Source organism: Camelus bactrianus, chromosome 22 (assembly GCF_048773025.1).
Source record: "Camelus bactrianus isolate YW-2024 breed Bactrian camel chromosome 22, ASM4877302v1, whole genome shotgun sequence".
Lineage (NCBI taxonomy): Eukaryota > Metazoa > Chordata > Mammalia > Artiodactyla > Camelidae > Camelus > Camelus bactrianus.
In genome coordinates, this window is record NC_133560.1 from 7719362 (window position 1) to 7747221 (window position 27860).

Below are 27860 nucleotides of genomic sequence, written 5' to 3' on the forward strand. Positions count from 1 at the left end.
TATATTACCGTCAGTGAGTTAGTTTCCTTGTCCTCTTGCGAAGACTTACCACTTTTTTTATTTTCCCCAACTTGATAATCAGAAGTATGTTTTTAGTAATCAGCAAGATTGAACATTTTTTCATATTTCTGTTGGATATTTATTTTTTTGAATTTCCTTGCAGTCTAGTTTTTAATTAGGATTTTGTCTAAAGAGTTCTTTTTTAAAGTGTTAAAGTATAAAGAAGAAAACAAAACAATACATTGATTCTACCACTTGGATAACTCATCTTAATATTAAAATAGTTATACATATAAATACATTACAAAGTTGTGTATGCATACATGTATATACAAAAAAATCAGAAACAGAATAAAAACAAATTTAAAACTGTTTGAAAATAAAACAGTAAAGAAAGATATAAAATGAGGATGTACACCTTTGTCAGTGTACATTTAATGAAAGGTAATTTCTTCTGTATTCTTCCAGAAAAAAAAATCTTCATACATATACCATCAATAAAAACTTTTACAGGAAAGGAATCATGCTACACATAATGTTTTGCTTTTTCACTTAATATTATGTGGAGATTTTTCTATAACAGCACATGCAGATCTATCTTATTAAATTTAAAGAAACTGTCAGATATGTTCTATGCACAGGAGTGCATAAAATATTAATGCATAGTTAAAAAAATCTGAACACTTGTATTTACCAACTTTGAAGCTCTCTTGACTTAATGTGCCCTTCCCCAGATGCATCGCTTTCCACCCATCTGAAGATAACCACTGTATTTATTTTTATCTTTTCCATGCTCTTCTTTGTGGTTCTACCATATTTATGTGTATCTCTAAGCAATGTATGTATATATTAAAAACCTGAGTCTCAGTGGTTAGGCACTTCTAACAGTGTTTTTCTTTTTTTTTCTTTCTTTTTTTTCTGGTGGGGGAGGTAATTAGGTTTGAACCAGCACCTCATGCATGCTAAGCATGTGCTCTCCCACTTAAGCTATACACTCCCCACAACAGTCTTTTTCAATAATCTATCCTTTCTCCAAAGATTTGAAATTTCACCTTTGTTGTAAACTAAAATCTTACCTAGGGTAGTTTTTGGATTTTCTGTTTTGTTCCATTGATGTATTGTATACTTTTGAAATATTCAGTTGATTATTTTGGGGTTTTTTTAGGTAGGGATATCTGCTAATGTTGATCATTTTCTGTCTTCCTTATTAAATTTTGAGGTGGGGTGGGGTTTGGGTTTTTTTGGTTCTTTTTTGTTTCTATAGAATTCTTCACTTGCCCAGTTTTTCTTTTCCTTTACCTCCCAGTGGCCACAGGGTCTCTTTTCTTTTCATCTACCTCTTTCCTCCTCCTCCTCTGTGAATGATGCCGCTTTGATGTAAGCTTAGTGACTATCCCCTATTCGTGCTGCATATGTTAGGTCTTAGGATGGGACTTTCTCTTTCTGGGAGTAATTTTGTCTGTTCAAAATTGGTGTTTATTTCTTCACTACAAGTAATATGAAATTCAAAGGTATGCTGAGCCAGGGAGGGTATAGCTCAAGTGGTAGAGCATATGCTTAACATGTGTGAGGTCCTGGATTCAATCCCCAGTACCTCCTCTAAAAATAAATAAACCTAATTACCTCCCCCCACCAAAATAAAATAATTAAATGATACAATTAAAAAACCATACAAAACAAAGGTATGCTGAGAATGAGGTTTATATGCAATTTTAATTGCTTTCTTTATTTTTCTGAATTTTTTTTTGTAGGTTGTGTAGAGAGGATGGAACCATACTGTCTTTTATTTTGCATCCTGATTTGCTTTAATCACATATATTGGAAATTTTTTTATGAATGTTTGTAAATGAAACTTATTCTTTTAGAAGGAAGCATGGTATTCTGAAAGGACCATAATTTATTTTACATGTCGTTTTTCATCATTATTTAAGTTCATTCTTTTCACATAGTCAGTATGCAAGACCAGCTTTTTAAAAAAATTTCCCATCTGTCACAGACTGATATTTAAAAAAATACAATAAAAATGGGTTACTAGAAAAATGAAATTAAAAAAACAATATGAACCTATATCTTTCATTGTTAGATACAACAGATAAAAGGTTTCACTTCAGTAAATATGATCAGAACCAACATAACATAGGTAAAATAGAAAAAAGTGGTACATGGCTCTTGGAATTGTGTTTAACAGCAATTTAACATACAGAATGGCTATTATACTCAGAACTTTTCTTTCCACAAAATTGTATGTGTAATAGTGAACCCCATTTTAAACATCTATCTCAGTGAACACTTTCAGTGGACACTTACGTTTATCAGTGAAGTTCTTATTTTGACAAATGAGCTTTCTTCTTACTTGTTAACTTATTCTAGTTTGGGTTGATAATGCTAATATCACAGGAGATACTATGTATCTAAAATCAATGTTTAAAAGAAAATTCAAAGTAGAGGAATCATTCTGACAGTAAGGAATGGGAAGAATTTTTAAAGCAGTTTCAATAAGATGTATTTAAAGTTTTTATTCAAAATGAGCTAGAAAATGCTGTATTTCAAAATTCATTTTTGATCATTGGTAGCAAGTTCTAGCAAATTTCCTATAAAGTTATAATTACATTGCAGTTATCTTTTGATGAAAGAAATGTAGTTCAGATCCATGAATTTCCTCTGGGTTAATCTTTTTTGAAATAACATAAAATTCAAAAGGTTCTATCAAATTTGTATGGTCTTGGATGCTAACTTTTTGCAGATAATATGAAGATTACCACCTATTTCATTGATGTTTGTTGTAAAATTATAGGACACATCACAATCTGTAGAATCTTTATTCTTCCAGTAATCCTTCCTTTCTGTCCTTTGGTGTTATCAGCTGGTAAAATTCCTTCCTTGTATGGAAGCATCAAGTTCATTGAAAATACTGAGGGTAATTAGACAAGTGAGTCTTGGTTTTCACTCTACATCTTAAAAAGTTGCAGAAACACTAAGCACTCATTTTGTAGTTTAGAAATCTCCATAGAACTTTTCCCTTTTATCAGTCTTGTGTCAGTAATTAATAACATTTGTTTATAACCCATTTATATATAATCACATGATAAAGAGAATTTTCTTGAATGCATTAATCTTAGTCTATGTAATTTACAGTTTCTGCTATGCACAGTGTTTAGTTTGATTTTTTTTTTCAGTAATGGAAACAATGTATTGATTCTGTCACATTCTGGCACAAACTGCTTAGTCTAGGATGTTTTCCCATTGTTACTATTGACTACATAAAATTTAAAAGTTGAATGCTGTATGGTTTTATATAGTTCAAGATATTTGTTAACAATGCTGCTGATTTTTTGTACCATTGAGTTCATTATACATTTCTTAGAAGGACTGCTGTGTTGCAATTATCTGTGCATTTATGAAGTTGCAGTGAAAAGTGTGTTGCTTGTTTTGTTAATTAGTTTTCCATATCATGGTCTACTTCCTGAATATGTTGAACTATGCTGTCATTGGAATATGGTAGTTGAGCTACCTTCTTTGTTTGATTCATCCAGCATTTCCAAGCACACAGTTTTACAGTCTTTTGCTAATTTTTTGACAGTTTTGTATAGTTTTTTAGTCTTTAGCACATCTAGTATTTATAAGAAATATATAAACTGCTAATATTTATATATGAAATATTAAGCATCTGTATCAGCTTGTTATTTCAGTGCTCTTTCAAAGAATTCTTTTGATTTTGAACTTACTCTTTATGTTTATATATGAGTTTTTTTATTGAAGTATATAGTTGATTTATAATGTGTTAATTTCTGGTGTACAGCATGGTGATTCAGTTATACATATGTATTCTTTTTCATAATAGGTTATTGCATAAATGTTGTTTGTTTTCATAGTTTCATTACTCAGTAAATATTTAGAAATAATACACTCCTATTGTTATACTTCACCATCAGTTGTAGGTACAAAACCAAAACTTAGTATGTGTGAATACTACTCAGCAATAAAAAAGAATAAAATAATGCCATTTGCAGCAACATAAATGGTCCTGGAGATCGTCATTCTAAGTGAAATAAGCCAGAAAGAGAAAGAAAAATACCGTATGATATCACTCATATGTGGAGTCTAAAAAAAAAAAAGAAAAAAGAGGGCACTAATGCTAATGAACTCATCTGCAAAACAAAGACTCAACATAGTAAACAATCTTATGGTTACTGGGGGAAAGGGGACAGGAATGGATACATTTGGGAGTTTGAGATTTGCAAACGTTAACCACTGTATTTAAAAATAGATAAAAACCAAATTTCTTCTTTATAGCACAGGGAACTATATTTCAATATCTTGTAATAACCTTTAATGAAAAAGAGTATGAAAATGAATATATATATATGTATATGCATGACAGATATTGTTCTGTACACCTGAAATTGACACATTGTAACTGACTGTACTTGAATTAAAAAAAAACCCTTAGTGTATGAAGGATCATACTTCTGAATAAAACTAGAATAAAACTTCTGCCCTTCATTTCTTTACAAACATTTGGATCATCATTTGTTTTACTACTACTGCTTCATTCAGAAAGATTTGTCTTTTGAGACGGAAGTTCATTGAAGCTTGTTTTGAAATCTATAAGTAAGGATTAAAGTCAATAATAGGAGCTTTACTTCTTTTGTTTAGCTAATAGTATTAAAGTATAATTTAACAAATAGACTTGATTAAAAATTAAAATGGTAATTGAAACAATGGGTTATAAAATAAATAGATGCCTACATTTTCTCAGAAATTTATATATTTTGGATTTTAATGAGTAATTAAAATAGAAAGATCACATACAGTAATTTGGTCTTTCTGCAAATGACTGGTCTGTAGCTTTCTCCATGGATGTCCACTTATGTGCATTGATGTGGTAGCAGTGTCAAATTGCTGTGAAAGTTTTTGAAAGCTTATTTTCAGTTTCTGTGCTTATTTTGTTACAGATCAGTAACAAGCAGTATGCTGATTATCACCCATCTATAGATCATACTTTGAGTAACATTGATTGAGGTTGTTTTTATAGTCTTTTATAATGACAAAACATTCTATTCTGAACATTATTGTGTATATGTCTTTGTGCTTATGTGTGCATATATTTGTAGAATGAATTCCTAGAGGTATCTTACTGGACAAAGAGTGTATATGATTTTAGAAGTTATTGCCAATTTGCCCTCTAAACATACTGCATCCATTTTATCCCATCATTGATATGAGAGTACCTGTTCCCCCACAATAAGTATTTTCTTTTAACTGAAGTAAGGTGATTTACAATATTGTGTTAGTTTCAGGTGTACAGCAAAGAGATTTAGTTTATATATTCTTTTTCAGATTCTTTTCTGTAATAGGTTTATTATAGGATATTGCATATAGTTCCCTGTGCTATACAGTAGGTCCTTGTTGTTTATCTATTTTATATATAGTAATGTGTATCTGTTAATCCCAAACTCCTAATTTATCCCCCCCCCACCCCTTCTGTCTTTGGTAACCATGTTTGTTTTCTATGTCTATAAGTCTATTTCTGTTTTGTAAATAAGTTCATTTGTGTCATTGTTTTTTAGATTCCATATATAAGTGATATGCTATTTGTCTTTCTCTGTCTTAGTATGATCATCTCTGGGTCCATCCCTGTTGCTGCAAATGGCATTATTTATTATTGATTATTATTTTTATGGCTGAGTAATATTCCTCTGTGTGTGTGTGTGTGTGTGTGTGTGTGTGTGTGTGTGTGTATGTATGTGTGTACACCACGTCTTCTTTATCCATTCATCTATTGATGGGCATTTAGGTTACTTTCATATCTTGGCTGTTGTAAATAGTGCTTCTGTATTTGGGGTGCAGGTATGTTTTCGAATTAGCATTTTCTCCAGATACATGCCCAGGAGTGGGATTGCTGGATAATATGGTAGCTCTCCTTTTAGTTTTTTAAGGAACCTCCGTACTGTTTTCCATGGTGGCTGCACAAACTTGCATTTGCACCAACAGTGTAATAGGGGGTTCCCTTTTCTTCACACTCTCTCCAGCATTTATTATTTGTAGACCTTTTGATGATGGCCGTTCTGACTGGAGTGAGGTGATACCTCATTGTGGTTTTGATTTGTATTTCTCTGATAATTAGCGATGTTGAGCATCTTTTCATGTGCTTGTTGATCATCTGTATGTCGTATTTGGAGAAATATCTACTTAGGTTTGCTGCCCATTTTTTTAATTTCAGTTTTTTTATTTTTATATTGCACTGTGTGAGCTGTTTGTGTATTTTAGAAATTAAGCTCTGTCGGTCACATTGCAGATATTTTCTCCTATTCCGTAGTTTGTCTTTTTGTTTTGTTTATGGTTTCTTTTGCTGTGCAGAAGCTTTTAAGTTTAATTAGGTCCCATTTGTTTGTTTTTATTTTTCTTTCCATTACTCTGGGAGACGGAGCCAAAAAATATTGCTACAATTTATGTCAAAGAGTGTTCTGTGTATGTTTTCCTCTAGGAGTTTTATAATGTCTGGTCTTACATTTAGGTCTTTAATCCATTTTGAGTTTATTTTTATTTATGGTATTAGAGAATGTTCTAATTTCATTCTCTTATATGTAGCTGTCCACTTTTCCCAGCAGCACTTACTGAAGAGACTGTCTTTTCTCCATTGTATATTCTTGCCTCCTTTGTTGTAGGTTAATTGACCATATTTATTTATATTGATATGGGCTTATTTCTGGGCTTTCTATCCTGTTCCGTTGATCTATATGTCTGTTTTTGTGAACGTTTACAACAACTACTGATTATTCAGGGGCTCAGTGGCATCTGTTAGCTGTATAGCAGACGGAGTACTACTTTTGTTTTTTTTGCGCATTCTTTTTTAATTGATGTATAGGCAGTTTATAATGTGTCAATTTCTGGTGTACAGCATAATGTTTCAGTCATACATATACATACGTATATTTATTTTCATTTTTTTCATTATAGTTTATTAGAAGGTATTGAATATAGTTTCCTGTGCTATACAGTATAAAGTTGTTGTTTATCTATTTTATATTAAGTAGTTAGTACCTGCAGATTTCAAACTCCCGATTTATCCCTTTCTACCCCCTTTCTCCCTGGTAACCATAAGTTTGTTTTCTATGTTTCTGAGTCTGTTTCTGTTTTATAAATAAGTTCTTTTGTGTCTTTTTTTTTTAGATTCCACATATAAGTGAAATCATATGGTATTTTCCTTTCTCTTTCTGGTTTACTTCACTTAGAATGAATGACATCTCCAGTTCCATCCATGTTTCTTCAAATGGCATTATTCTTTTTTATGGCTGAATAGTATTTCATTGTATATATATTTCTTTTTTTTTCCTTTTTTAAAAAAATTGAAGTATAGTCTGTTAGTGCGTCAACTTCTGGTGTACAGCACAATGTCCCAGTCATGCATATATACACATATATTCATTTTCATATTTTTTCATTAAAGATTATTATAAGATGTTGAATATAGTTCCCTGTGCTATACAGCCATTGTGTGTGTATGTGTGTGTGTGTGTGTGTGTGTGTGTGTGTGTGTGTGTGTGTGTGTATACCACAGCTTCTTTATTCAGTCATTTGTCAATGGACATCTAAGGTTGTTTCCATGTAAGAGTACTACTTTTAATGGCAGCCACCCTGATCATGTTTCTTGTTTTGTAACAGGAACCGAAGGAGGAGAATGGATTGCAGAAAACGAAGACAAAAGTGTCGAATAGAGCAAAGTGTTTGGCTAAAAGAAAAATTGCACGTATGTTTTTATTTTTGTGTTGAGAATGGTTTGGAAATTACAGCAGTCATAGAATTGATACTTGTTTTTTTATTAGGAAGAGATTTCTCTGAGTAAGGGTGTGTGTACTTCTTGTTAATTCTAGAGTCTGTTAAAATTTATAGGGATCATGTTACCTATAGCTTATACAACTGAGTTATGAAAGGCATAGTGTTGAAATTAAAAACGTGACCTTCAGAGTTAGATACACTTGCATTTGAATCTTTGTTTCAGCTTACTGTAAATACCTTAGGAAGCCACTACTTTGAGCCTGCTTCTGTTTCTTCATCAATAAAATTCAGATAATAACACTTAAAAAGTCACTTAATGGCTCCAGTAATGGGGCCTATTACTATTTTGGCCATTAAAATTGTATGCGAAAAACTCTTGTCTGTCTCCTCTACTCTCAACACTTCATTCTGGTCATCAAATGTGTGGGGTTTTTTCCCTGCCACACCAAGCAATTCTCCAGCTCTCTGGCAGACACTGAGTGTCCTACAGTTTAAGGAAAGCTGACACTCAGTGTCAGATCCCAAAAGTTAAGGGCTTGGTTCCGCAGGACTCTCTCTCCTTTTAGATGCCAGTTGCAAAGTCTAGGTTGTTACCTGTGCCTCTGACCGTCTGGCTATAAATCAGATGCTCCCATGACCCCTTCCTTGGGTTCAATTAAATTACTAGAATGGCTCACAGAACTCAGGGAAACAGTTTGCTTACCAGTTGACTGGTTTATTATAAAGGATATAACTCAGGAACAGCCAGATGGAAGAGATGCATAGGCCAAGATATGGAGGAAGGGGTGTGAATCTCCATGCCCTCTCCAGGTTTGTCACTCTCCTAGTACCCAACATACTCTCCAGTCTGGAAGCTTGCTATACCTTGTAGTTCAGGTATTTTTATGGAGGCTTCACTATGCAGGCATGATTGATTAAATCATTTGTCATTGGTGATTGGGTCGGCCTCCAGCTAGCTTCTCTCCTTTTCTTGAAGGTTGTGGGGTGAGAATGAAAGTTTCAATCCTCTTGTACCTTGATTGATTCCCCTGGCACTCAGCCCTCATCCTTAGGGTCCTTCCAGAAGTATGTTCATTAACATAATCTCTAGTGTGCCTGAAAGGAGATTGTTAGACACCTTTATTACTCTTTTCACTTAGGAAATTACAAGTGTTTTAGGAGCTATGTGCCAGGGGCAAAGACCAAGTATATATTTATTACTATAAATCACAATGTCGCAAAAATCATTTGTTGGAATTTTTTTCTCTTCTGCCTTAGTTACTCAATTGTGAAGTTATTTAATGATAATAATATTTTTGCATTGTAATGTCATGTGAGATGTTTAAGTATTTTGGTGAACTTTTCAAAAAGTATGATAACCAATTGAAATTATTATAACAGTTGATTGAAGATAAAGAAGGAGTTTTTTCAGTGTTAATTTGAATTTCAGTGATTTAAGGTATAATTCTCAGCCTTATAAAATTAACCATAGCTCTTTGTTGCTAAATCATTGTGTTATATCTAGAGGTGGCTGTCACTGTTTAGATCTGTTGAAGGTACTCAGGTTACTTTCAGTCTTGAGAATTACTGATAATAGTTACTTTTTGAGATGCAATAATCTTTATCAGTTGATAGGTTTTTGTCACCATTAGTAGACTGTTGATAGTTGTCTGCTTGGTTATTCTTTATCTTTATAGTCAAACTGTGTTTTACTTTTCATTTAATTGTCATTCTTTTTTATCCAGTCTAACAGTCTTTTTATTTTTTTATTCAGTGTGACAATTTCAGTCTTTTAAATTGTCTTACACTTACATTTAATGTAATTATTGATATGATTGGATCAAAATCTATCATTTTGAAAGCTGTGTATTTTAATTGTTTTCTTCTCTTTCTGTCCATTTTTGTGTTTGTTGAGTATTTTGATTCCATTTAATTTCTACTGTTGACTTATATATCTCTTTTTAAAAATATTTAGTGGTTGCTCTGCAGCTTACAATATACATATTTAATTAATCACAGTCACCTTTAAATAATGTCATACTGTTTCACATAGACTCCCTGTTCCTTTCTACTTTCCTTTGTGTTATTTTTGTCATGCATTTACTTTTGCATAGATTATATCACAGAATACATGATATTATTTTGCTTTAGATAGTTTATTGACTTTTAGAGCAATGGAAATAAGAAATAAAGAATTCTGTGTTTTCCTTTATTTGTGCCGTCTCAAGGGCTGTTAATTTTTTTGTGTAGCTCCCAATTTGTCCAGCATCATATTTTTTTCTGTTGAAGGAACTTCCTTTATCAGTTCTTTTAATGTAGACCTGTTGCCAATTAATTGTCTGTTTTTGTTTGTCTGAAAAAGTATTTCTCTATTTTTATGGTAAATGCTTTATTGAGATATAACTCACATACTATACAATTCATTCATTGTGTAGTACTTTCATCATTTAAAGTGTACAGCAAATAGGTTTTAGTATATTAACTGTGTTGTGCAACCATCACCACAGTTTAATTCTAGAACTTTTCATCACTGTGAAAAGAAACCCTATACACTTACTAGTAATCCAAAGCCCTCATCTCACTCAGCCCTAAGCAACTTTTAGTTTACTTTCTGTCTCTAGATTTGCCTATTCTGGACATTCCATATAAATGGAATTATGTAATACGCAGTCTTTTGTGAATGGCTTTTTTCACTCTGCGTAATGTTTTCAGGTTCATCTGTGTTTTGGCATTAGTACTTCATTCCTTTGTTACCAGATATTATTCCCCTGTATTGTACCAATTGTGTTTATCTGTTCATCATTTAATGGACATTGGGGTTGTATCTCCTCTTTGGCTATTGTGAATAAATTTGCTATGAACATTAAAGGACAAGTTTTTGTGTGGACATATATTTTTATTTCTCTTGAGTAACATACCTAGGAGTGGATTATTGGGTCATATGCTAACTCAATGTTTAATTGTTTGAGAAACTGCCAGACTGTTTTGTTATATTGTTTCTAGATTTGGTATCCTAACATTATGTTGAGAAGTTTTGCATTTACAAGAGATACTGATCTGTAGCTTTCTTGTGATGTCTTTGTCTGGATTTGGTACCAGGCTAATACTCCCTCATAGAATGAGTTGAACATTTTCCCTTCCTGTTTTGTTTTTGGTAGAGATTGTGAAGACTTAGTATTAATTTTTCTTTAATTGTTGGTCAGAATTCACCAATGAGAGCATCTGGGCCTAGGCTTTTCTTGGTGGATAGTTTTTGATTACTAATTCAGTGTCTTATTGTAGTTCTGTTTAGGTTTTTTATTTCTTGTTGAGTCACCTGTGATAGTTTGTGTCTTACTTTTGTAAGTTTGGTAGTAATGTCTCCGCTGCCATTCTGTTCTTGGTTATTTGAGGTTTCTCTTTTTTTCCTCTGCTAATTGTCAGTTTTGTTAGTTTTGTTAGTTCTGTCATTTGTCAGTTTTGTTAGTTTTCAAAAGACCAACTTTTTCATCTTGTTGATTTTCTTGTTTTTCTGTTTTCTAATAGTTTCTCCTATATTCTTTATTACTTTCTTTCTTCTGCTTTCTTTAGATTTAGTTTGCTCTTTTTTCTGTGTCTTAAGGTAGAAGTTTAGGTTATTGATTAGAGATCTTTCTCTTAATACAGGCGTTAGATAGATGTAAATTTCCATTTTAAGTACTGCTTTAGCTTAATCCTTTATGTTTTCAAGATATATTTTCCTTTTCATTCATCTCAAGGTATTTTTATTTTCTCTTGTGATTTTTCTTTGACACTTTGGTTATTTAGGAGTGTTTTGTTCAATTTCCATGTATTTGTCAATTCTCCAAATTTCTTCTTGCTGTTATTTCTAATTTCACTCATTATGATTGGAAAACATACTTTGTATATTAAAAAAATCTTTTTATGTATATTGAAGCTTGTTTTATTGCCATCATATGATATCCTGGAGAATATTTTATGTGCACTTGAGGAAAATGTGTATTCTGCTCTTGTGGGATAGAGTGTTTTCTAGATGTATTTGGTCTTGTTGGATTATAGTGTTATTTGTCTTCTGTTTACTTGTTGATATTCTGCCTAGTTCTCCCATTTACTGAAAATGGTATATTGAATCTTCTTCATTTTTGAAAAATATTTCCCTTGGTTATAGAATTCTGATTTGATGGGTTTTTCTTTCAGCATTTTCAAGATGTCACTGTATCATTTTCTGGGTACTGAGTTTTTGATGAGAAGTTGGTTTTAATCCTTATCTTTGTTCTTTTGAATGTTACATATCTTTCTCTGCTATCCTTCAATATAGTCTATATCTTTTTTTAACAGTTTGAATATGGTGTTTAGATTTTTTTTTATGAGGCCATGGAATATATTTTTCTTGATACTGCTTTTGAATCTGTGATTTGAGGTCTGATTTGAGATCTTTCATTAACTTTGGAAAATTCTCAGCTTGTGTGTGTGTGTGTATGTGTGTGTGTGTAACTTTCTTTTATTAAGACTTTATATTTTTAGAGTAGTTTAAGGTTCACAACAAAATTGAGGACAGGATACAGAGATTTCTCATATACCCCCTGACCTCACACATACCTAGCCTCCTCCAAATTGAAAGTGATAGATTTGTTACAATTGATGTGTCTGCATTGACCTAATCACCCTAAGTCCATAGTTTTCATTAGGGTTCATTCTTGGTGTTGTACATTTGACGGGATTTGACAAATAAGTAATGACATGTATCCATCATTATGGTATCAAACAGTATTTTCACTGCCCTAAAAATTCTCTGTACTCCACCTGTTCATCACTGCCCTACTTCCCCTGCCATTCTCTAACAACCACTGGTCTTTTTACTGTCTTCATCATTTTGCCTTTTCCAGAATGTCACATAGTTGGAGTCATACAGTATGTAGCTTTTTCAGATTGGCTTCTTTCATTTAGTAATACGTATTTGAGGTTCTCTGTGTCCTTTCATGTTTTGATCTTTTTTTTTTTTTTTAGCACTGAGTAATATTCCATTTTATGGATGTAACATAGTTTATTTATCCATTCACCTACTGAAGAACATTTGGTTGCTTCCAAGTTTTGGCAATTAAGAGTAAAGCTGGAATAAACATCTGTGTGCAGGTTTTTGTATGGACATGAGTTTTCAACTCCTTTGGGTAAATATCAAGGAGCGTGATTGCTGAGTATGCTAAGAGTATATTTAGTTTTGTAAGAAACCGCCAAACTCTCTTACAAAGTGGGTGTAACATTTTGCGTTCCCACCAGCAATAAATATAGTTCCTTTGCTCCATACCCTCACCAGCATTTGGTGTTGTCAGTGTTCCAGAATTTGGCCATCTTAATAGGTGTGCAGTGGTATCTCCTTGTTTTAATTTGCATTTCTCTGATGATATATGATGTAGAATATTTTTTCATATGCTTATTTGCTGTCTCTATGATCTTGGTGTGGTGCCTGTTAAAAGTCTTTGGCCCACTCTTTAGCTGGGTTGTTTGTTTTCTTACAGTTGAGTTTTAAAAATTCTTCGTATACTTTGGGTAACAGTCCTTTATTAGATATGTCTTTTGAAAATGTTTTCTCCCATTTTGTGGCTTGTCTTCTCATTTTCACAACATTGTCTGCTGCAGAGCAGGATTAAATTCTAATGACATCTAGCTTATCATTTACTTCTTTTATAGATCATACCTTTGATGTTATATCTAAAAAGTCATTGCTATACCTAATGCTGTCTATGTTTTTCTTATATTATCTTCTAGATGTTTCACATATAAGTTTATGATCCATTGAGTTAATTTTGGGAATGGTGATAGGTCTGTGTCTAGATTCATTTTTTTGGATATGAATATCCATTTGTTCTAGCAACATTTGTTGAAAATAATCCCTTTGCTTCATTGTATTGCCTTTGCTACTTGGTCAAAAATCAGGTGACTGTATTTATGCGTGTCTATTTCTGGGCTCTCTTTTCTGTTCCATTGATCTATTTGTCTGTTCTTTCACCAATACCATAGTTTTGCTTACTGGCTTTATGAGTAGTTTTTAAAGTCAGGTAGCATCAGCCCTCCAGCTTTGTTCTTTTTCTTCAATACTGTATTGACTATTCTGGATCTATTGCCCTCTCCATTTAAACTTTAGAATGAGTTTGTTCATATCCACAAAATTACTTGCTGGGATTTTGATTTTGATTCCACTGACAGATCAAGTTGGGAAAAACTGATATCTCTGCAATATTTAGTCTTTCTGTCCGTGGAATATCCCTTCATTTAGTTTAGTTAGTTCTTTGATTTTGTTCAGAGTTTTGTAGTTTTCCTTATATAGATCTTATACATTATTTCATTTTTGGAGTGCTAATGTAAATGGTATTTGGTTTGAAATTTCAAATTACACTTGTTCATTGCTGGTAAATGGACTGTGATTGACTATTTTATTAGTTTCAGGAGTTGTTTTGTTGATTATTTTGGACTTTATATGTAGATGAATGTAGTATAATTTGTGAACAAAAAGAGTTTTATTTCTTCCTTCCTAGTCTGTATACCATGTATTTCCTTTTCTTGTCTTACTGCATTAGCTGGTATGTCCAGTACAGTGTCAAAAATGGAGCAGTGAGAGGGGACATCCTAGCCCTTTTCCTTTTCTTAGTGGGAGAGCTTTGAGTTTTCACCAGGTAGTATGATATTAGCTATAGGTTTTTTGTAGATATTCTTTATCAAGTTGAAAAAGTTCTCCTTTGTTCCTAGTTCATTGAGTTTTTACCATGAATGTTTGATTTGTCCAATACTTTTCCTGAGTCTGTTGAATGTGATCCTATGGTTTTTCTTTTTCATTTTGATATGTTGCATTATATTAATTTTTTAATGTTGAACTAGCATTGCATATCTGGGATAAATCCCACTTGGTCATGGTATATTATTCTTTTTAAACATTGTTGGATTCGATTTGCTATTTTGTTGGAGATTTTTGCATCTGTGTTTATGAGAGATATTCGTCTGTAGTTTTCTTACAATGTTTTTGTCTAGTTTTGGTGTTAGGTTTTAATGGTTGTCACATAGAATGAGTTAGGAAGTATTCCCTCTGCTTCTGTCCTGAAAGAGATTGTAGAGAATTTGTAGAATTTCTTCCTTAAATGTTTGGTAGAATTCATTAGTGAATCCATCTGGGCCTGATGCTTTTTGTTGTGAAAGATTAATTACGGATTCTATTTCTTTAATAGATTTTGGCATATTCAGATGATCTATTTCTTATGTGAGTGTTGGCAGATTGTGCCTTTCAAAGGATTGCTCTTTTTCATCTAGATTATCAGATTTCTGGGCATAGAATTGTTCATAGTATTCTTTTATTATTCTTTTAATGTACATGAGGTCTCTAGTGATGTTTCTGCTTTCATTTCTGATCCTAGTAATTTGTGTCCTCTCTCTTTTTAGTCAGCCTACCTAGTGGCTTTTTTTTTTTTTTTTTTGCAAATCATATATATATTCTTTGTCTTCTGGTTTTTATTTGATTTTGGTAATGAAAAATCATTAGGAAATTAGGAAAATCATGCTGAATAAAAACTTAAAAGTGTCTCCTGAAAAGGTCTAGCCCTACTGGGATTATTATTATTATTATTATTTTATTGAAGTATAGTCAATTTACAATGTTGTATCAATTTTTGGTGTACAGGATGATGTTTCAGTCATGCATAACATACATATATTCCTTTTCATATTCTTTTTCATTATAGGTTACTATAAGATATTGAATATAGTTCCCTGTGCTACACAGAAGAAACTTGTTTATCTATTTTATGTACAGTAGTTAGTATCTACAAATCTCTAACTCCCAATTTATCCCTTCCCACCTCCCTCCCCCACCTGGTAATCATAGTTTGTTTTCTATGTCTGTGAGTGTGTTTCTGCTTTGTAAATAAGTTCCTTTGTGTCCTTTTTTGTTTTTGTTTTTAGGTTCTGCATATGAGTGATATCATATGGTATTTTTCTTTCCCTTTCTGGCTTATTTCACTTAGAATGACAATCTCCAGTTCCATCCATGTTGCTGCAAATGGCATTGTTTTGTTTTTTATGACTGAGTAGTGTTCCATTGTATAAATATACCACAACTTCTTTATCCAGTCATCTGTCGATGGACATTTAGGTTGTTTCAATGTCTTGGCTATTGTAAATAGTGCTGCTATGAGCATTGGGGTGCTTGTATCTCTTTGAATTAAGGTTCCCTCTGGATATATGTCCAGGAGTGGGTTTGCTGAATCATATGGTAAGTCTAATTTTAGTTTTTTGAGGAATCTCCATACTGTTTTCCCTAATGGTTGCACCAAACTACATTCCCACCAGCAAATTTATATGGAATCACAAAAGACCCAGAATTACCAAAGCAATATTGAAGAAAAAGAATGAAGCTGGAGGAGTAACCCTCCCAGACTTAAGACAGTATTACAGAGCTACAGTAATCAAAACAGCATGGTATTGGCATAAAAACACTCATATGGATCAATGGAACAGAATAGAGAACCCAGAAATAAATCCACAGACCTATGGTCAGTTAATCTTCAACAAAGGAGGCAAGCATATACAATGGAGAAAAGACAGTCTCTTCAGCAAGTGATGTTGGGAAAGCTGGATAGCAGCATGTAAATCAATGAAGTTAAAACACTCCTTCACTCCATACACAAAAATAAACTCAAAATGGCTTAAAGACTTAAATATAAGGCAAGACATGATAAATCTCCTAGAAGAAAACATAGGCAAAACATTCTCTTGACACATAATCTTAGCAATATTCTCGTAGGGCTGACTGACAAAAGGTTAATTTCCAGAATATATAAACAATTCATACAACTTAATAAGAAAAAAACAAACAACCCAATCCAAAAATAAGCAGAAGACCCAAACAAGCAATTCTCCAATGAAGACATACAAATGGCCAATAGGCATATGAAAAAATGCTCAGTATCACTAATTATCAGAGAAATGTGAATCAAAACTATGCGGTATCATTTATCCTTCTTGTGTCACTGTTTGCAAAAATTAACAGGTATATGTATACTTTGTTTTTTTTTTTTTTTTTAATTGAAGTATAATTGGTTTACAATGTTGTGTTAGTTTCTGGTGTACAGGATAGTGATTTGGTTTTATATATGTATTTTTCATATTCTGTTTCATTATAGGTTATTATAGTCTACTAAATATAATTCCCTGTGCTATACAGTAGGACCTTGTTGTTTATCTATTTTTATATATAGTAGTTTATATATGCTAATCCCAAACTCCTAATTTATCCTCCCCCCCACCCTTTCCCTTTTGGTAACCATAAGTTTGTTTTCCATGTCTGTGAGTCTGTTTCTGTTTTATAAATAAGTTCATTTGTGTCATTTTTTAAGATTCTACATATATGTGATATCATGATGTGTGTCTTTTCTTTCTCTGACTTACTTCACTTAGTATGATAATCTCTAGGTCCATCCAAGTTGCTGCAACTTTTTTATGGCTGAGTAGTATTCCATTGTGTATGTTTGTATGTGTGTATATACTTGTTTATCCAGTCATTTGTTGATGGATGTTTAGGTTGCTTCCACATCCTGGCTATTGTAAATAGTGCTGCTATGAACATTGGGGTACAGGTATCTTTTCGAATTAGACTTTTCTCTGGATATATGCCCAGGAGTGGGATTGCTGGGTCATGTGGTAAATCTATTTTTAGTTTTTTGAGGAATATCCATACTATTTTCCATAGCAGCAGCATCAAATTACATTCCCACCAACAATATAAGAGGGTTCCCTTTTCTCCACACCCTCTCCAGCATTTATCATTTGTGGGCTTTTTAATGATGGCCATTCTCACCAGTGTGAGGTGATACCTCATTATAGTTTTTTGATTTGCATTTCTCTGATAATTAGCGATATTGAGCATCTTTTCCTGTGCCTATCGTCCATCTCTTCATTGGAGAAATGTCTGTTTAGATCTTCTGCCCATTTTTGGATTGGGTTTTTTTTTTTTTCTTGTTATTGAGTTGTATAAGCTGTTTGTATATTCTGGAAGTTAAACCCTTATCAGTCACATCACTTGTAGATATTTTTTCTCAGTTCTTAGGTTGTCTTCTTGTTTTGTGTATGGTTTCCTTTGCTATACAAAAGCTTTTATGTTTAATTAGATCCCATTTGTTTATTTTTGCCCTTATTTCTATTGCCTTGGTAGACTAACCTAGGAAAACATTGCTATGATTTATGTCAAAGAATGTTTTGCCTATATTCTTTTCTAGGAAGTGTATGGTGTTCTGTCTTATGTTTCAAGTCTTTAAGCCATTTTGAGTTTATTTTTGTGTATGGTGTGAAGGAGTGTTCTAACTTCATTGGTTTACGTACAATGTCCAGCTTTTCCAAAACCACTTGCTAAAGAAGCTGTCTTTTCCTCATTGTATACGCTTGCCTCCTTTGTCAAATATGTGTATTTTCTTATTTCTCCTTTCTTAGACAAAAAGTAGCATATTATATTTATACTTTTTTGTAAGTGTTTTCCTTTTTTTTTTTTTTAACTTAGTATTATACCGTTGAAATCCTTCAATTTCATAGATACTTTCCTTATTCTTCTTTAGAGTTGCATGTATGTATAGCAGAGTTTATTCCAGCAATGTCCTCTGGTGGTCATTATGTCGATTCCAGTGTTTTGCAAACTCAGACAATGCCACAATGAAAAATGTAGTGCATATTTACTTTTTTAAAATTGGAAATACATCTTTAGAGTAAATTGCTAGAATTGAGATTACTGGGTCATATACGTAGTTTGTTAGACATTGCTAAAATCCTTTCCATAGTCATTATACAAAATGACAATATTCTAGTTCTATCATTTCTTTTACATTTATTATTCTTTAAAGAGAAACTTCTCTTCATCTATTTGGTTAACCAGTAGTATATTGGAAGAGTAGGACAGAAGCTTAATTCTCTGTCCTTTTATTTACCAGTTTTCAAAATAATTTATTCACTAATATTCTTCAACAATGACCAGTTAGTTGTGTTATTAAAGTGCTATTATAAACTCGTAGATTTAAACATATTTAATGTGTTTTAATTCATTGTGCTCATTATCCTTATTGATGTTCTAGTTGTCCCACTTTGGGCCAGTGAGAATCTTTTTAAGTTGGCTCCTAAGTTCTTTTGATATGACTCTGGTAATGTCTGATAGATTCCTTGGTCACAGATATGTCAGATATTCTAGCTCATTTTCTACATTTCATGCTCCAGACTTGGAATCAGCCATTTCTCCAAGGTACTCCAGTTACTTTTAATGGGAAATGGTGTTTGGAGGTGACGTTCTGGGTCATTAGGGATGTTCTTTCTACTGGGTAAATCAGAGGATTCTGAAGAGCAAAATAATTTGGGGTAATGTTGAACATATAAAGCAGTGTGAAATGTAGCAAAAAGCCCTGGAGTGGGAGTCAGCTCTTATTTATTCACTCACCTTATATTTATTGAGTATCTACCAGGTGCCAGGCACTCTCTTCTGTTCTAGGAATACAACAGTGAATAAAATAGAAAGAACTCTGCTTTCACAGGGGTTCACATCTAGTTAACCAAGGATTCTTGTAACTGTTGCTGCTGATCCTTGCCAGCATCTTACCTTTTGGGGCTTTTCTCATTTATAAAATTATAAAATTGTGCTAGATGGTCTGTGGTGTCTTCACTTGAAAAATGTAATAATTCTGTTTCTTGTCTACATGCTTATTCAATGTTTGTGATGTCCCCCTCTCTTTTTCCCCTTATCTTCTTACAGAAATGACAGAAGAAGAACAGTTTGCTCTGGCTCTCAAAATGAGCGAGCAGGAAGCTAGGGAGGTGAACAGCCAGGAGGAGGAAGAAGAGGAGCTCTTGAGGAAAGCCATTGCAGAAAGCCTGAATGTAAATATGCTGTGTTGAAAAAGTGTTTGAGGATTGATCGCCAGTATTTATTTCTGCAGTATTATGGCTGCATTAGAAACTAGCTGTGGTAGTTCATAGGGATTTCAACTAACAGATATTTCCCATAATAATTTTTGAAGTTTGTGTTGAGTTGTTGGTGAACCCAGTTTGAAGTATTGTGCTAATTTTGCGTGAAAGAATTTTCTTCCACACCACAAACTTTCAGTGCGTGGCTTAAGAGAACCATAGTAGTTGGCAGCTTCTGAAAACAGTGACTGAGTACCAAGGAACCAGAAAGGAGCAAGATAAGGTGTTTACTGCCCCTGTTTTGTGGGGAAAGCAAAGGGAGCAAGAATCAGGTGGGTTATGAAGAGAAAGAATGGGCAGTTTTAAAAGTTTTCAAGTAATAATTAAATTGTGATTTGAATTTGTGTAGTTGAAATTATTTTACATGTGAAGGATATTTGCCAATGGCAGGTCCTGAGCCATCCTTTATGCCACTTACCTCTCTATATTAGAAAAGGGTTTAGTACAGTGATCTGGTACAGCACTTTGCACATAGTAGACATGCAGTACACGTTGTGGAATTCATTTGAATTGAGCACCTGCGTTTTGGAGAGGAGAATCTCTTAGGGACAGTGGCCTCCCTTTTTTGTCCCTCCTGTGACCCTTCATGTATACCTGTCTTAATAATAAACCTGGTCTGGTATGGGATCACTTGTTTCAGAGTTGCCGGCCTTCTGATGCTTCTGCTACCAGATCTCGACCTCTGGCCACTGGACCATCTTCACAGTCCCATCAGGAGAAAACCACAGACTCTGGGATCACTGAAGGCATGTCTCCCTGTTCTGGCTTCTGCTCATCAAGTGTAACCATGTCACAGGGACATCATGCTGAGAGTAGTTGTACAGAAATGCCCAAATCCCTTTGGTGGTAGTAAAGAGGTTCAATCAGAAAAGTAGTTGAAATCTCACTAATATCCAGCATACTTTTATCGCCCAGGAAAAGCCAACATTTGGTTAAACCCAAAGAAGAGCCTTTTTTACCTACATTATGTAATCTTGGTAAGTGATAACTTACCAAGCCCTCTTAATTAAAAAGTTTGTCCTTAGCCCTACTTTTTCTCAAATACCTACAGGCATATGGCAGCTGGTACCTCCACCACTGTTTAAAGGCTCACATATCAGTCAGGGAAACGAGTCTGAGGAAAGAAAGGAGCCTTGGGACCACACTGAAAACACTGAAGAGGAGCCGGTCTCTGGCAGCTCAGGAAGCTGGGACCAGTCAAGCCAGCCAGTGTTTGAGAATGAGAACGTTAAATGTTTTGACAGATGTACTGGCCGCTTGGCTGAGCACACACAGTGTGGGAAGCCACAGGAAAGTACTGGGAGGGGTTGTGCCTTTCACAAAGCTGCCCAGGGTAGGGGGGACACATCTAGGCACTGTCTGCCTACCCCAGCAGATGCCAGAGGTCTCCAGGACATTGGGGGCACTGTGCACTACTTCTGGGGTATTCCATTTTGCCCTGCTGGTGTAGACCCTAACCAATATACCAAGGTCATTCTCTGCCAGTTGGAGGTTTATCAAAAGAGCCTGAAAATGGCTCAGAGGCAGCTCTTAAAAAAGAAAGTGTTCGGGGAACCAGTGTTACCTAGACCTCCTTCTCTGATCCAGAATGAATGTGGCCAAGGAGATCAGGCTAGTGAAAAAAATGAAGGCACCTCAGAAGAAATGGGAGATGAAGACAAAGAGGAGAGGCAGGAATCTAGGGCATCTGTCTGGCACTCAAAAACCAAGGATTTCCAAGAAAGCCCAGTTAAAAGCTTGAAAGAGAAACTTTTGTTGGAGGAAGAACCAACAACCAGTCATGGTCAGGTAAGGGTCAGTGATGCTGTGATTAAGGATGATTTATTCACAGATTAAACAAGGATTATTTTAGCTATCTGTTCTTTTTGTGTTTTTATCCCCCCTGATTTTTAGAGTAACATATACTCACTGTGGAAAATTAGGGAAGTACAGAAGAATATAAAGAAAAAAAATTGCCCATAATCTCAGCACCAAGAGGCAATCATCATTATTTCTATGCATATAAAAATGCTTTTCTTTTTAATTTTTCAACAAAATGAAGACTCCTTTATATAAACTTTGTTCATTTCTCCTACTTAATAGCTTCTCTTAGATTTTTTTCCTATTTATTAAGTATACTTGAAAGCATTACTGTATCATAATGGATGTTTCATAGTTAATTTTTTGCTTTAAAATATGTATTTATGAAAAGTTAAGTTTTTGAATAGGTAATAGTGTTTACATGACTCAAAATTCAAAGCCCTCATCTTCTTTTGCACAGATGATAGCATACTCCACATTATTCTGCACCTTGCTTTTTTCATTTAATACTATGGGATTATGCCATAACAGTACATGAAAAATTACTTCTTCTTCTTTTTTTTTTTTTTGGTGTGTAATACACCATATATGGATGAGTTTATTTTATCTAGTGCCCTTATTGGTGGATATTTAGGTTGTTTCCAAAATACTATTACAGATACTACTGCAGTGATTATTATTCTTGAACAGAAGATGTTTCATTTACATGGGAAATACTTATAGGATAACTTCTTGCTGATGTAATTGGTGGATCAAAGTATGTATGTATTTATAGTTTTGTTAGCTATTCCTAAGTTGCCTTCATAGAAGTTGTATGACTACCATCTTTCCAGTACATATACCAGTACAGTATTATCAGGACTTCCTGATCTTTTGCAAATCTGAGAGATGAAACACAGTATCTCATTGCAGTTTGCATTTTTCTTACTGTGTAGTTGAGACTCATGTGTACATCCTTTTCTATTTAGATCTTATGGGCATTTTTCTTTTTCAACAATCTTTTTGTTAGTTGTTTGTAGGCACCCTTTATGTATTAGGGGAAGTGGTACTTTGTGATAGGAAGTGCAGTTACTTTTTTGCCCCCACATAATGGTGTATTTCTGATTTTGCTTGTGACTTAATTTGTGATTTTAACTTACTGAAAACAGTCTCCTGTTTTGGGATATTTAGATTGCCTTTTAAGTCTTTTTCTCAGATATTTAGATTATATTATATAGATATATACATTGTACATATAATAGAATAAGCTTGTATTCTATTTTTTCTCTGATATTATAAAAGCAATCATATAATTACAAATTCTTTATAAATTGTAATTTTCAAGGATATTGTTTTATTAAAAACGAATATTATTTTATTACCATACTGTTTTTTGTTGCTATTTCTGTTATTCGACTCAGTTTTTGGTTTTGTTTGCTGTTACTCTGTTCTGTCTCTTTTATGATAAGGGTTCAAGACATGGTAGCTGTGAGAAATTTCATAGCATAGTGTAGAGGGCATGGATTTGGAGTTTGAATTTTGACTTCAGTGTTCTGGTAACCATGCCTTTGAGCAAGTCATTTAACAACAAGTCTGAATCTTAGTTTAAAGACATCTGTGAACATCTGTAAAATGGGAGTAGCAATTCATATCTTTCAATAATTTTAATAATAAAAGCAAATTATGTAAAATGTCTAATATAATGCTTAGGAGATTATAGCTACTCAATAAATGGTAATTTTCTCTAAGGAACGAGAAGGTTAATCATTGAGAGTATGTATGGGACTTATTCTTCCCTAGCAACCTTCTTCATTTGCATTCTAGAAAGACTGCTGTGTGGGAAGAGAAAGCATTTTTCTTCACTGTTCTGCAAGGAAGGTTAGGTTATGCTTATGAGAACGTGTTTTATTTGTTCATTCCTATTCTGAGGTGCTTCCTTTTAAAAGAGTAAGTTAACTCCACGGTTACTGCAGAACACTTAATGATTTACTGTAATTCAAGTTGTTAGCTTGAAAGATCCCAGGGGCCAGAGTTCTGGAGCATAGACTTGTGTCAAGTTCTGAGGTTTGAAAGCAGTACCTTTGGAATAGGCTGGAAGTGGTTAGAACCTATTGGCTGGCTGTAGTAGGTTGAGGTTCTCTAACTTCATCAACAGGCCACCAAATGTTACACATAGTACTATTAATTGGTAGTATTTGGCTATAGCAAACCAAATCAAGCTAGCTTAATTAAAAAGATGGCTTTATCATAAGGAACTAGGGTGCCTCATAAATTCCAAAATAGGTTGGTAAACCAAGCCTGGATCATGTACTAAGCCTAGAAAATCATCTGTAATTTTTCTGTGTCTCACCCCACTATGTTGTATCTGCTTCATTCTTCTCCCTGCAAACTTGCTTCCTTTGCTTCTCTGTTTCACATGGTGGGTGGAAGACACTGATCCTACAGTTCCCAAAGGTAAAAACAATTTACAGATTTATTTGTCTCCCAATATCAACATTAAACTTCTAGGAAATAACTTATGGCCCGTTTGGGGTTCGTAGCCCTCACCAGCCCAGTTGGCTGTGGCCTGAAGGGGGTGTGTTCCAAATTGTACAAATGGCTATGGACCCACTGCTGTACTGCAGTGAGAGGGGTGAGGAACAGCCCCTAGTAAAAGGATACCAGGCAGACAACCTAGTAATTCAGTTTAGTCATTAACATTAATTTTAGGAATCACTTAGAACTATTGAAAAATACCAAAAAATATAAAGAACAAAATCGAAAAAGTATCCACAGTCCTACCATCCAGTGATGTATTCCTTCATCTTTTTTTCTATACCTGTTTTTGGTATGGTTAGATTATATTACTATATTTTTATATATATATATTTTTTTTTGTGGGGGGAAGTCATTAGTATATTTTTATATTTTTAAGTTAATATTATATAAACATTTTCTTATGATGTTAAAATTATTTATAGATTTCATTTTTAATGATTATATAATATTTTGGCCTTATGCGTTTACCATAATATATAAACTGTTTTCCTATTGCCAGATATTTCAGTTGTGATAAACGTTTTTCTAAATAAAACTTTTATTTATTTATTTAAAATCAGTGTCTTTAGGGATAAGGGGCCAGAAATATACTGGATTAAAGGGTTATGAACATTAAAAAAAAAAAAAGACTTGATATTTATTGCTAAATTGCTTTTTAGAAAGGTTGTTCAAATTTGAACTGTTTCCTTCCAGCAATGTATGAGAATGCCTGGTTCACTGCAGCCTTGCCAACTAGAATGGTGTCTTTAAAAAAGGAAACAAAGAGAAATCAACTTACTAATTTTATGGCAAATAAATGAAAGGCTTGTGATTGTATTTTCACATCTTATGTTGATCTTTTGCTTTCAGGAACCCTGGGTAGAAAGCGTTTATATGTTAAAATGTTTTCTGTTGATTATGTCTTTGCTGGAACTGCCCACATTTGAGACTCCTTGGTTGGTAGAGATAGTAAGAGAGTCCCATAAATAGGGGCTCAGAAAAACATTCACTGTGGGGCAGATTGCTTAGTCTTTACCTAGGTTGTAAAGCCTTTAGGATTAGATGATAACTGGTTTCTGGCATCACTGCAATTATAGGGAATTATGGGACAGTCATCTTGATGGCTGTCCAGCAGGGAGGTGAGGGGTAGTATATTGATGTGGTCACTACTTTTCAGGGTCTGATCCTTAATTTTCAGTTTCAGTAACTGAGATTTCTTACCCAGAAATGACCAGATTATGTGGAGCTTTGAGAACTGACTTTGAGTAACCAAATTTCAAGCTGATATGTACACCAAATGTCAGTTTGTTAATTTATTATGAAAGAGAGACATTTTCAGTGACCAGAATACTCAGGTCTACCATCCCCTATACCTTTTTCTAGGATGAAGGAATCTGGAAGGCTGAAATAACAATTAGAAAATAGAAATTTTAAGGGATGATTCAACTAGTCTGTGGAAAGACCTGATAAACTACTGGTACCTGAGAATGGAGGACGTTTCTGTGATGACCAGATGATTTATCTATTCACTTGCATTTCTAGGCCGTGGATTGAGCTGTTGCAAACTGTCCCTTTTCCATTAACATATTATTTGTTCAGGCAGACTGCAATGTCTTCATTAGGCCATAGCTTCCTTAGTGAAAGTTACATTCCTGTCATGCTTCTCTGTTTACCTTGATTAGATTTGGATATTCTAATCACATTTTGTTTACTTGGTTTGCTCTGTTATTTTCATATTCTGAAAGAACCTTACTTTACCCCTGTGTTTAGATTATTGCCATGGAGGTGTACGTTTAGAAATTAGAAAATGATTTGGGGAAATGAAGACATTCTCGGGAATTCTGTGTTGAAATGGTTAGGAAGATCATTTCTGTAAACAATGTAACTAGTGGTTAGAACATGGATTTTGGAGTCAGAAAGGTCCAGGCTCCACTTTGAACAACTCTGTGATTTTGGGTGGATTATTTAACCTGTCAAAGTCTCACTTTCCTCATTTCTAAAATAATACCTTATGCTTCAGAAGATTCTTGTGAGGATTAAAGGAGATAACACATGTGAAGTGATTAGCATAGGCTTGGCGCGTTATAGGTGTGTAATAATTAAAAAAAAATTACATTGGGAAATGTAGAGATATGTTTAGCATTGGGTAGAGATGGAGGTATCGCATAGCTTATTGGTACCTTGATTGCTTCTGAAGCCAGTGGCTTAGTTGACCGTCATTCCAACAATGTAAAATTCTGTTAAATGGACACCAGGTGTCAGTATTTACCTTTTTTTTTTTTTTTTTTTGAGACATCAGGAATAAAACAGTGTTTTGTCACCACTGAGTTCAAACCAATAGTCAGGTGAAGTATTTATTGCTGTTGTATTTTAGTCCTTTTGACAGTCTTTTTCAACTCTCATTTTTCATAATGACTACATTCCCAGTCATTGTACAGCTTTATTTTCCCTTTGACTGAAGGCTCATCTAGGCTGTTCCTGTATTTTAGTATATTTCATCATTTACCTGAGTGGTAGAGAGGTGCCTAACTTGCTTATTAGGTTATTTATATCCTGCTAGGAGACCCTGAAAACTTCAGCCAGTAGCTTTACATCTATTGGAAGAAGCCTCACAGTCAAGGCACTTCCTCAGAAGTACCCCTAAGGCAGCAGTAGCTGATTTTCCCACACTGTCCTGTGCATCTACATTTAATGAGTTAACATTTGTACCAACTCTACTATTAATCAAAGAAAATAATCTTTTTCTTATCCAGTCTCTATCTGTTATGTTTTTTAAAAGATATCTCTGTAGCCAGATATTAAACTCATAGTGCAGATTTGTAACAAAAGGAATCTTTATAATCATTTCTTTTGAATATCCTGTTATGGCTTGGTTATGCCATGAGAACTTCTTTCATGTTGCAGTTTTTCCCAACTCAGTATTTTCATTGAGAACTTGACTTTCCTCTATATTTCCTCCTTCCACAACAAAAGCTTCATAATTGCTTTTCTGAAGTCATAATTTGTTTGACTTACCAATTAATATTTGTATGTCATATTTTACACAGTACATCATATATATTATCTTAATTCTCAACAGTAACACTCTGTGAAGCAATTGTTAGTACCATTTTAAGATGAGCAAACATTCAAATATGACTTTCCCAGGATTACAAAATTAATAGGTAATTTACCTGTGATTTAAATCCCAGTGTTCTGACTCAACAGGATATACTCTTTTTACTTAAACTTACTGACTTATGTAAAATGATTTATTCTTATTTCTAATTGTTGAGTGATAATGTTGAAAAATTAAATTGTTTTTAGAAAGGAAGAGAAACTAGTTCATCTGTGCCTATATATTTAGGATATTACATATTTCTTTGCAGTCTTCCCAAGGGCTATTTGTCGAAACTTCTGAAGAAGGAAACCCTGTACCTGCCTCACAAAGGTAAGATTATATGTTGTTATAGGTCTGAATTCTCCTCTGATAGTACCAGAATAAAAGAGATGAGCCACATGAGTGAGACTGTACAGGAACAGCTTGCCAGGAATCTTTCAGCTCTTTTATATGCACAGACTGGGAGAAATCATCATCTCCTAGTTCTCAAATATGCATCTCATAGAAGCCTAGAATATTAAGGTGGAGAATATCTTAGAGTTTACTTGTCTAGTCCCGCCATCTAGGCACAAATCCCATCTACACTATTCCTGAAAAGTGGTTATATCCTGCTACTCTCCTAACCAACTACACTAGCTCCCTATGCCAATTTGAAGACTCTAGACTGATTTCTTTATGGTCCTTCTGGTCCTTTCTCTGCTTTCTCTTTTTGTTCCCTCTGCTTATGCTTATTTTATCTGCATAT

General features: G+C 33.8%; 1 protein-coding gene across 5 annotated transcripts in view; it reads left to right on the forward strand.

Annotated features, from left to right (window-relative positions):
- The window catches only part of UIMC1 (ubiquitin interaction motif containing 1), a 95596-nt gene that overhangs the window by 28947 nt on the left and 38789 nt on the right, over positions 1-27860 (forward strand). For 3 of the 5 annotated variants that reach the window (XM_074350237.1, XM_074350236.1, XM_074350238.1), the window contains 5 exons: positions 7666-7750; positions 19508-19632; positions 20360-20465; positions 20771-21507; positions 27384-27445. In XM_074350237.1, the coding sequence (XP_074206338.1) occupies positions 7666-7750; positions 19508-19632; positions 20360-20465; positions 20771-21507; positions 27384-27445 (1115 nt within the window). Of the gene's footprint in view, positions 1-7665; positions 7751-19507; positions 19633-20359; positions 20466-20770; positions 21508-27383; positions 27446-27860 lie in introns of those variants that run through there. The other 2 variants (XM_074350239.1, XM_045510068.2) reach the window with 2 other exon arrangements.